Source organism: Symsagittifera roscoffensis, chromosome 3, assembly GCF_963678635.1.
Source record: "Symsagittifera roscoffensis chromosome 3, txSymRosc1.1, whole genome shotgun sequence".
Lineage (NCBI taxonomy): Eukaryota > Metazoa > Xenacoelomorpha > Acoela > Convolutidae > Symsagittifera > Symsagittifera roscoffensis.
The window spans coordinates 35088940-35100514 of NC_087064.1; the positions used below are offsets into that span (position 1 = coordinate 35088940).

At 38.3% G+C, this 11575-nt stretch overlaps 2 protein-coding genes across 2 annotated transcripts in view; both read right to left on the bottom strand.

The window, feature by feature from the left end:
- The window catches only part of LOC134842663 (116 kDa U5 small nuclear ribonucleoprotein component-like), a 410937-nt gene that overhangs the window by 123919 nt on the left and 275443 nt on the right, over positions 1-11575 (bottom strand). The gene's annotated exons all lie outside the window — the stretch shown is intronic.
- LOC134841503 (neurogenic locus Notch protein-like) lies at positions 1436-7408 on the bottom strand. The gene is made up of 5 exons (XM_063857529.1): positions 7267-7408; positions 6612-6903; positions 3160-5324; positions 2490-2721; positions 1436-1846 (listed from the first exon to the last, which is right to left on the bottom strand). Exons 1-5 carry the CDS (start codon positions 7326-7328, stop codon positions 1664-1666), a joined length of 2934 nt encoding a protein of 977 aa, XP_063713599.1. The 5' UTR covers positions 7329-7408; the 3' UTR covers positions 1436-1663.

Sequence of the window (11575 nt, forward strand, 5' to 3'; positions counted from 1 at the left end):
CAGCGGTCGAAAAATTAGTCGCAGCGGTCAAAGCATCAATCGCGGAATTGTCAAAAAATTAGTCGTGGCGGTCGGAAAATTAGTCGCGGTGTTCGAAAAATTAGTCGCGGCATGATCGAAAAATTAGTCGCGGCCAGGGGCGGATTTAGAGGGGGGGCGGGGGGGGGCGGACGTCCCTCGCCTCAGGGATTCGACCCCCTGCCGACCCAAAGGGTCTCCCCTTTGATACTTTTTGAGAAATCCATTTTTGGCCGAACGACCCTAAAATTTTTCTAAAGGCGCCTTTGGCGCCAATATAGACTAACTTTGAGGGGGAGCGCGCGCCAAAAAAAAAAACGCGATTGTTTTGTCAAAATTTTTCAAAAAGTGCCCAAAAACGGCTTTTTTGACTGTTTTTTCAAAAATTTGCCTGCGGAACTGAAAATTTTGCCAAAATAGGGGCAAAGCAGTGCTTTGGGAGAGCTCGAAAAATCAATTTGGTTGACCTAAAAAAAAAAGGTCGTCAAAATTTTGGAAAATTTTTTGAAAATCCGCCCCCCCCCCCCTCGAGAAAATCCTAGATCCGCCCCTGGTCGCGGCGGTCAAAAAGTTAGCAGCGCCGTCGAAAAACTAGTCGTGACATAGTCAAAAAATTGGGCGTGGCTTAGTCGAAAAGTTAATTAGGGCGTTGTCGAAAAATTAGTCAGGGCGTTGTCGAAAAATATAAAATGTCAATTAAATGTGATTAGAAAAATGGTTTGAACGATTACTTCGATGCCACACTTCGATTATTTTTCAACCAATCATTTTTGAGTGTTGTCAAGAATTTTATCTTCTTGCTGAAGAGTATTGAAAAGGACCAGTAAAAATTTTGGTCCACATTTTTTCAAGTCGACCGATTTGATAGTCCGAAATCCCTAGAACCCCTAAAACTCTATAAAGACCCTATTTTGCCGGAAAAAAAATTCTTCGCCGCAGGCAAGTTGTGAAAAAAAACTGGCCAAAATGAATTTCATAGAATAATATCAACAGAAGGCAATTTCGATAAATTGTTAGCCAGAATTGAGGAAAAGAATGGTCTCTCCTCGTCCAACTGTCTTTCCAATTTTGAACTCAATGTAATCTTTCAGAAAGTAGAAAAAAATCTATAGCCGTTATTTCGTGAAACTAACAATCGAGCAATCACACAGCGGAAATAGTTGGTCATTTTTGCTAAAAGTCGGAGCAAAAACTGGATGCTGAAGGTTGCAGATGATACATCGGTCTGGGATATGATCAATTCAGAATAGGACGTTGAAGTTTTGGATCAAGTTAACATCCTCATCCCCAGGATTGAATTCAGATTAAAATTGCTAAGCGCTTCATGTAAATCGCTCAAATGGTTGAAAACTCCAACTTGGAGCCAAATTAACATCCTCCCCCTAAATTTCTTTAGGGGTATCTTAACTTGGTCAAAAATTTTACACTGAAATCTCAAAATGATATATGATATGCTGATGAAGTCTCAAGAGCTAATTTTGAAACCGAAATTTCAACCACACAATAAAATAAATATACATTGCTTCTGAAAGATGAAGTTCGAGTATACCGAATGGTTTCTAGGAACCACTCGGGAATCGGTGAGTGAGCTTTCGTCCAAAATTTTTCTTTGTTGGTTATGTTCATTGAGGGTCCGCGCTGAAAACTAGGTCATGAGGAAGTGGCCTTTGACCGATCCAGCACACGTGAAGGCAGCGAGTATGGCTGTGAGTAGCTTGGGGTACTGCAGGGTGGCGGGAAGATTAGCGAAGGAGGCTAATTTGAGTATATTGCAGTCGTCCTCGTCTTTGCAGCACTGTTGACAGATGGTCTCTTCATTATCTGTTCCCTAAACCAACCACAGGCCGAATAAGGAAACATTTTTATTAGTAAATTTTAAATTATTCAAGTAAAAAGGTCTTTAGCGTGAGCTTAAAATGTGGTATATAATCGTCAAAAAAATTTTATTTGCTTCCTTTTGCCGAAAAAAATGTTACACTCGCAAAAATTTATCTAATAAAACTATTTTTGCATTCGTTTTCTGCAGTTTTATTTCAAAATAAGATGGATACGTGTCTTCTACTTTGAGATTGTAATTCGGATGCATCATTGACAAAATTGGCGTATTTTTCTTTGAATTGATTGAAATTCAAGTGGTTAAGCGACAACTCGTGATAAAGTTAAACGGCATGGGATGGAGATCGGCATGGTAGTTTGATGCTTTAAATCTAATGGTTGAATTTTTTTATTTTTGAGTTTTTGTTTCCTACTATTTAAAATCTCGTTTTAATGTACACAATTGGTGTCCCGGTTCTGGCAAGCACGCAGCACGTATCATCCCGACTTCAGAACTTCAGTTAAAATCTAGTAATTTCTGCTTTCATCGAGCTGTCGCTTTTTCAAAAAAGTGCGAATTGTCGCTTTCGGCCAGTTGTCACCTCACGCTACTGTTCGTGTCTTAGGAGCTGCGGCATTAAGGAATGAAAGGTAACCTTCTGGTTTGTGTAGCAGTAGGTGTTGTTGTAGTATGAGTCGGAGCAGTAGTATCCACAGCCTCTCTCGAAGTAGTAGCTGCCATTGAGCCACTCCTGTTCCCGCACCCAGCAGCCGAAGTAGCCAGAGTGCTTGTCACACAGTTTAGTCGTGATGCCTCGGATCCCATTTATGTCCACCTCCTCCACACACGCATTCAGCCCATCGTCCGAACTACACGTCACGCAGGACCTGCAAATGCACAAAATCCTAGCTGAGAAAAATATTCATTGCTGAGTGGAAAAAGGCAAGAAAATGGTTCCGAATTTCTCCTAGTTGAGGTTTTGCTTCCTGTTTCAAGTGGGCAAAAAAATACCGTTAAGACACCAATTGAAGTTATTTCTTGGGAGAGTTTTATTTAAAAACAGCTGATGGATAGGCTTGTGCTGTGTAGCCACTTAAAAGTTTTTTTAATGATGTTCCAATAATTTTAGGAATGTGTTCTCATTAGAAACCATTCTTAAAAGTTTTGATGCAACATTAAAAATCTTTGAACATATCCAGGCAGATATGTTCAATAATTTTTCGTGTTCCTGATGATAAAAGAAGTAAAAAGGGCTCCAAACTTCATATGAGAAGATAGAGAAGAGCCAATTAGTTTTATTAATTTATTCGGGTATTGAACGTTACCTCAGAATGGGCTCTGTGCATGATCCATCGTGCAGAGGTAGAGTATCATTCACACAATGACAGTCCGTTTCCTCCAAGTACTTGACAAAATCCACTCCCCCTTCCTGCACTTGCATCTGCTCCCCGTCTTCCTGAACTCCACAAGAGCAGTTCCCGTTGCCCTTGTGACAGTCCACCTCGACACAGGTGTACAACTTGGTATCTCTGTCATAGTGCAACGAGTGTCCTAGATCGCACTTACACACAGGTCCTACGCAGTCTCGCTTGCAATTCATAACTCCGTCGCCCTCAGCTCTTCCTTCCTTGTAGCAAATCTGCTGACACCCCCCAAAGCCGTCGGCAGCATAGCCCATCTCACACTCGCAATCTTTTTCCATCTTTATTTTTGTCTGGCCATAGTAAGAAGGACATACACAGTTCTGCTTGATTGAGTTACACTCCACCTGTATGCAGGTGTGGTCCACTGCGAAACCCTCAGTTGTCACAAACAGATTGGGCGCGTAGCCGAACGAGCATTGGAAATGGTTGAAGTCGGCGTATTTCTGACATTCGGGGAAGTAGCTGTTACATTCTTGGTCACAGCCGCCGGTTCCATTGGGGAAAAATCCAGCCGTGCAATAGTAGTAAGCCCGGTTGAAGTCCGGGTTAATCTGAGAGGTGCATATTTGCTCCGCAAACTGGTACCCATTTCCATCTGGATATTGAGCAGCCACTGTTGCTGGATCGCAAGTGAGTTGATAACATTTTCCATTTAGGACAGTGAATCCGTTTTCATACTCACACTCACAGGGGTAAACGGCGCAACTAGAATCACACCCGAACGAACCAGGTTGGCAGTAGCTCACATTTTGTGTGTAGTGACAAACCGGAGGATACTCTGCTTTCCACGCCTCTGTAGAGTCTTCGGGGTCTGTGTCGCGTGAAAGATCCCTGATAGGCATGTACCACTGGTTGCAAGAGGATGTCTCAACCCGCAAAGATCCATCGTCATTAGCCTCTGCAGTGCAGTAAGGGTCAGTGAATGGGTCGCAAACTTGTTCCTTGCAGAACCTTTCTTCCTTCATGAAAGCAGAGATGTATCCAGGCAGACAATAGCAAGTCAGTGGAAACTCAGAGTCCTCTGCAATTATTAGACCAATAACTGAAGTGAATGACCCGAAGGCATCCTGGTCGCAGTCACAGTGATAGGTCTCGGGTTCGAAACCTGCGTTGCAGTCATAAGGCACGCACTGTTGGTTCCAGTTGGGAGTGTACCCGTCCGCGCATTTAGTGATCTCAGCTTCATCCGTTATACAGTACGCATCCCATGCATCATCGCAAATGGGCACGCAACCCACCTTGTTTCCACTTATTTGGGAATTGTAGCCATTGGTATGCTCGGATATAAGACGACCGTCTGAATCCACATTAATGACTCTCCCGTTCTTGTCAGTGTCCAGAAGAGCAGCCTGGAACCCCTCGGCACACTTGCAGTTCTGGTTGTTACTTTCAGTGCACGGCTGTGTGTCCTCACTAACACAGTTGGGCATGTCCACGTCACACAAAGTGCGACATTGTCCTGGCTTGTCAAAGTCGGACACGTAGTTGACAAAGCAGCGACAATTGTGTTCTTGGGTGTTTCCTTCACTGTTCTTTGGACAAGTGCAGTAGGAAACGTCCGTGTTTAGTATCTTGTCGTTGCATTGAACCGGGATGCATGTCATATCCCAGTTGGCAGTAAACCCATCCTCACAGAACCTGAACACTGATCCAGTGTCACAAAACGGAGTACCTTTGATGCACTCATCCTTAACGCAGTCAGTCACATTATCCCCAAATGAGTTCAACACCTCCCCCTCTTCACAACTGGCTCCAGGGATGCACTTGCGCTTCATAGCACCACCCTCCTCAATCAGAAAAGATTTTTTGGTCATTGATCCAGGGGTAGTCTGGCATTCACACGTAGTAGGGTCAGTGGGTCCGTTTGGGCAGAAGCACGAAGAGCCCTCACCTTGTTCGCACTGGAATCCCTTGCAGAATCCCGGGTGGGTGGTCTTGTTTCCGACGAACCCGTCCACGCATTCGCAATCTACCTCGGTGGAGTTCATCCCGTGAGGGGGACAAAGACATAGCTCGTTGTCGTTCAGAAGGTACTTCTTGTGACAGTTCACAGGCACACAGATAACCTAAACTTACATAGTTTTGTTATGGTATTTCGTTTGTTTTAGCCAAAAACGCGTTTTAACCTAACATCATTATTCAAAAGAAGTATCCTCAAATTATCAAACAGCACAAACACCAGTGGAAAAGAAGCTATGATTTTTTGTTTCGACCATTGAAAATAGGGAGAAACTTTGTAATTGGGTGTGTTATAGTTTTTTCTTTTTTTTTTCTTTTTCACGCAAAATCAGGTACCGCAAATAATCATCGGAATGGGTTACATCATAGTAAAGTCCTTTTAGTTGTTATTCGAACGACCTAAAATTTTTACAAAAAAAAATCCTCCTCTGGAGAAAAATCGGTTTGAATCTTCGGATTTTTCGTTTAATTTCAAGCTAGTAAAACGGGCGAGCAGGCTTGTAATAGGCCTATAATTATTAGTTTTAAAATTTTAAGACAAACTATTACTTAGTTTTGTTCAAGTGAAACTCGTTATCGAGAATTTTGTGATCGCCTTCTTTTGAAAAAAAAGTGTGAGACCGAATAAAAAAATCTGTAAAAATTTGAAAATTTTTTTGAATTTTTTTGATTTTTTGAAGTTTGATATTTTCTAGATGAAATTTTTTGTCAAATGTCCCTTATTTTGTTTTGCTACCAAAGCTATAGGCTTTAGTTTAGATTCTCCCATCACACTAAGACAAAATACGACGCAATTTGAAAAAAAAAGTTGTGTTTTTTTTAAATATGGTCGGAGCATTCTGTTTTGTGCTACTTGCACAGCAAGCGGCTATCCTTGTTTTATTATAAAACCAGCGGTTGCTATCTGCGGATAAAGCGGCTTGTTTGCACATTGAGATAATTTTTGACTTAATTATAGCTAGAAGCAGAAATTTTTAGAACAGCATTTGAAAAGATTGCACGCTAAGGACATTTTGTCATTTGAGGCCAGAACCAAGATATTACAGATGCCCGCAAAGAAGTTCCATGGATAATAATCGTTTATGGCCAATTTTCGTGTTGATAAATCGGAAGTTTCACACTTTCGCATCCTAACCTCCCGACAAGATAAAGACCTCTATGTAAAAACCAATAAATGAGACTAAGATATGCCATTGGGTGCTTTGAGGGGGACTAGGATGAGATGGAGCCTAAACGGAAGAAATTCTTTTTTCTAAATGACCGACAAGTTCGATAGACATTACTAAAATGAACTGAAGAAAAACTAGATTCAATTAAGCCAGTCCAAAAACACCTTCACATAACCATAACAACAAACAATGCCCTTCCATAACACCGTTCATAAGCAAAAATACCTCGTTTTGGCTGAGAGTAGCAGTGTATCCGAAAGCACATGTGCAAGTTTCCTCTCCCTCTGGACATACTATGTGGGATGTGGGGTCAGTCCAGCAATGCAGATGTCCATGCTTGCAGTTCCTGGTGCAGAACTTCATCTTCCCAATTGAGGGAGTGTAGTCTGGGTCGAGGACATAGCCCCAGTCACAGAAACAGCTGGAAGCGTTGCTCAGGTCAGCACACAGACAGCTGGCATCATCTGGGTCACAGTTGAAAAGAACATCTTGGCCATTGACCATAGCACTGTTGAGCCTAACGCAAAACAGTGAACAAGTTACTCAGTTACTACGAATCATCGTAAGGTAGATCCTCCGATGGTGATGTTGTCAGTTGCTTCGTGGGAAAAGATATTTTTCTTAAAATCTGTTTAAAGAGAACAGCTATTGAGGCTCTGATTGAAATGTTATACGTGGAGGGCGTGGTATTTCGAGAATCCAGCCAGTAGACTCTACAGATGCATGTTGCAATAGCATATTTACCAAAAAGCAATATTTTCCAATATCATTCAAAAATCATAATGAAAAGATGTTTTTTGACAAATCTTTCATAAAAAATTGCGTTTATTTTGATGTTCAACAAAATAAAATGGACACAAATTGCCATAGTTTCGCTTACCATAAACACAAAATCGCGAAAATTGTCGTAAGACATATCTCAAATGGTCGAATACACACCATGTTGGAAAATTTTGCTCAAAATGATGTACTAAATTATTCAAACACTGGAAAATTTCCTCTGTTATAAACAGGTGAAAAGGACCAGCTGATCTGAATAAATGATAAACCCAAAACTCAAACGATGAGAGGGAATCCGTGTTATAAATTTTCCAGCAATTTGGAATATAAATATACACCTGATGTCCAAAGGCTAAGCGGTTCAAAGTTGTGTTTCCATTTTTGATAAAAACGCGCTCTTTTTTCATAACATGAAATGTGGCAAATATATTTGGATAAAATTACATCCAAAAAATGATTGTCCTTCTCGTTCCAAAAAATGAGTATTTTATTGAAAAAATGAGTAAATGTAACGTTTAGTCAGTCAGCTATATAATTATTATTCCGACTTTGGCAGAAAGTGACGGAATATTTGTGCTCGAGGTGGTTTTTTTCTTCAGAAACAATTTCGATTTTTTAACTAATCCTTTTTACGGCATTATTTATATAATCTAAAATATATTGTCCTGAGCTCAATTTTTAAAGGATATTCCACTTTTAAATCATTTTTTGTAAAGTTATGGGGTTTTAAAGATAGCCATTTTTGGGCAATTTGGGACATTGATTTTTGGAGGAGATTTTTATTAACGCGTAAGCGGAGATTTAGGTGCAATAATACTACTAGGAGCAAAATTTATCATTTTATTCTTTCTATGGTTTGATTTGAAAAAAAACTCTCAGCTTGAAAAAATTCACTTTTTTGAAAAATTCTTCAATTGTTTTAAAACGAACACCACTTAATAAGAACAAATAAAGCAGTCAGAGCTTTCAGGGCTTCACGCTGATACGAGTAGTCTTGTTTCGTTTTGATACAAATTTTGCAACACAAACTAGATAAACTTCAATCATTCTGATTACTGAGCAACCTTTAAGTTCATCCATTTTGTCCAAAGTTATATCAAAATGGACGATGAGCGTTTAAAGGTTCAAATTTTGTGGTTTTTCTGGATACCCCGGTCAAGTTGCTCGAATTATGTTGCCACTATCTTGACCAAAAATTAGCATGTTTCGACTGTTATGGCCAAATATTGGTATGCTTCGACTTTCTGGACAAAATTTTGGTATGTTTTGACTTGCTCGACCAAATTTTGATATGTTTCGACTTTCTCAATTCAACAAAAAAAGTATTGACTTTATTCCACCCAGCTCATATATGTTTCGATTTTCTCGAAAAAAGTTCAATATATTTCGATTTTCTTGACCAATTCGATTGACATTCAAAAACATATGTTTTGTTTGACCCCGCATATATATGTTTCGACTTTCTTGACTGAAAATGAACATATATCTTGACTTTTTCGAACAACAAAAAAACTTTCAAAATTTTCTTCGAAAGCCAGAACAGCAAGATTGTTTGTATCAGGAGGACACCCTGAGTGTATCAAGAAGAAACCCTTTCCCAGGAAACCCATCACGGGAAGACCCTTTAAAGACTCCCTAGAAATTGTCGCTTCGAAGAAGTTATGAATAATATGGAGAAAAAAAGACAAATAGAGAAACAATCATCGACTTGTTGAAAACATCCCGCTACAGGCAATACGAAAATCCGGAAATATAATTAGATTGTGTGATAACAATAGCCTCAAAAAAATTTGGAATGACTTTGAGCTGCATAATTTGCCGCTAAACAGCAATGCGTCAAAAACATTTTTGACGCATTTTTATATCATCTGAAAGGTATTGTTGTCATATTTAAAAGGGTTGTGCATCAGCGATTTCTTTGCCATAGGTGCTATGTTACTAGGAGCAAAATTTATCATTTTTCTTTTTTATATGGTGAGACCTTAAAATACAGTCGGAACATTCAGGGCTTTGCCCTGATACGAGCAGTTTTGTTAAAATTTGTTCTGATAATCAAAACTTAGGCCTTACAGTAAACTAAAAACGCTATTCATACAGTTCCATAAAATTATTTTAAGGAAAAAAGGAGTCACACAAACTTCATAGTTTTGATGAAGTCGCTGTTGATGAAATTTTGAAGACGTCAGAGACAATTTTGAATCGCTGCTAATGAAATTTTGTATCGTCAGAGACAAATTTTTGCTAGAAGAACCTTGAGTAAATTTTCTAAAAATGGAATGAGTTTTATCAGCAATTTTTTGATGGCGACGAATTGAAAAATTTGATAAATTGAGTAAAACTGAATACATGCCTAATTTCTTTTCCTTATGAAGTTTTTATTTTTTCGTTACTTTTCAGAGTAAAATTGAAAACATATCCAGTTTTTTTTCCTTATGAAGGCCAAACGAATTCTTTGTGTTCAAAACAAACCTTTCCACGAGAAAAAAAGAAAACCTACTTTTTTATGAAGACAACTTCACCTTGAGTACATGGCAGTCGCAGCATTTCTTCTCAATTTCTAGATATTATTTCATAAAAAACTTAATATTTTTTTTTGACATTTGCTCAAGGATATTGCATAATTAATACAAAATTTAAAATTTAAAAAAGCTACATCACAAAAAAATTTTTGGGCAGTTTACATGCATAAAAACATGCAAGATCGTAAAAAATCTCGATGGCGCAAGGTATTGAGTAACCAGTGTCTCTGCTTCTAAAAAGATTGTAAGTAAAAACAGAAAAATTGGCAAAAATCATTGTTGGTATATGAAAAAAAAGCTAAGCATGTGCTCTCCCTGTGTGAAAAAATACTAATCATACTAATCAAACTTTCATGCTATTTTATGTATTTCGCTACTTATTTTTCGATCTTTACTTCTTTTTGTGCTTGGCTGGTTTTTTCGGTTGCGCTCCACCTATATTTCGACTGTGCTCGACGTATGTTTCGACTTACTCGACCGAAATTGGTTATGTTTCAACTGAGCTCAACTTATGTTCCGACCGTGCTCGACCTATGTTTTTGGCTGTGCTCGACCTATATTCCGACTTATTTGACCGAAAACGGGGTATGTTTCGAATGAGCTCAACTTATGTTTCGACCGTGCTCAACCCATGTTTTGACTGTTTCTCGACCTATGTTTTTGACTTACTTGACCGAAATCGGGTGTGTTTCGACTTTGCTTCGACTTATGTTTGGACTTTCTTGACTGGAAATCAGGTATATTTCGCTTTGTGCTCAACTTAAAAATTGCTTCTCGACCGCAAAATTTTCAGTAGCAAAGCTGCACGTGCTCGAATTTTAAAATAAAAAACATAAATCGAGCATCTCAAAACGGCAAAAATAAAACGAAATTTATCTTACACAGCGACAAAATCTAGAAGTGGAATGTTACTATGTAAACTTATATTGAATTTGAATTCAGTTTTTGTTGACAATGTGCACAATATTTGTTACTTTTCTTAATGTGCAAAAATATTTTGAAAAAAACATATAACTACTATTGCTGGCAATGCATACAGCAGTTTTCCAAGAAGGTTCACCAAAAAAAAAACAAGGTAATTTGCGGAAAAGTTCAGCAAAAAAAAATATGTGTAACTTGGAGTAATGCTTTCGTTGGGAGGCTGTTGAAAATAGGTACGCTATTGCGGTGTGTATTTTGAGTTTTCAGTATTATTTTCCTTTTGCAGTTTTCCATCACCATAAAGCCATAAAAAATTCATAGTATTTTTCAAATTTTCAGCATTACAAAGCCAAAAATGTAATTTTCAAAACAATTTAACCATTGTCAGCTATTTTTAGAATTAACAATTTTATTGTTTTTTGGCCACAGTAAATACAGGGTATCCGACCAAAAATTATTATGTTCAGGACCGTAGTGGACCCCGAATTGGTTATGTTTCAGGGCCATTGGGATCAGAAAATTGTTATGTTCAGGACCATTTTAACCAAAATTTATCAAAATTCAGATCGTGTGGACCGAAGCAGCCCAGATTCAAAGCATATGGACTAACAAAGGACAGTGGTGAAGCAAAAAAATTTGGAACCATTTTTGTATGGATTGGAAATTCCAGTGACAGTATGTATGTATGTATGTATGTATCTATGTTTGTATGTATGTATGTATGTATGTATGTATGTATGTATGTATGTATGTATGTATGTATGTTATGTATGTATGTATGTATGTATGTATGTATGTATGTATGTATGTATGTATGTATGTATGTATGTATGTATGTATGTATGTATGTATGTATGTATGTATGTTATGTATGTATGTATGTATGTATGGTATGTATGTATGTATGTATGTATGTATGTATGTATGTATGTATGTATGTATGTATGTATGTATGTATGTGTGTATTTA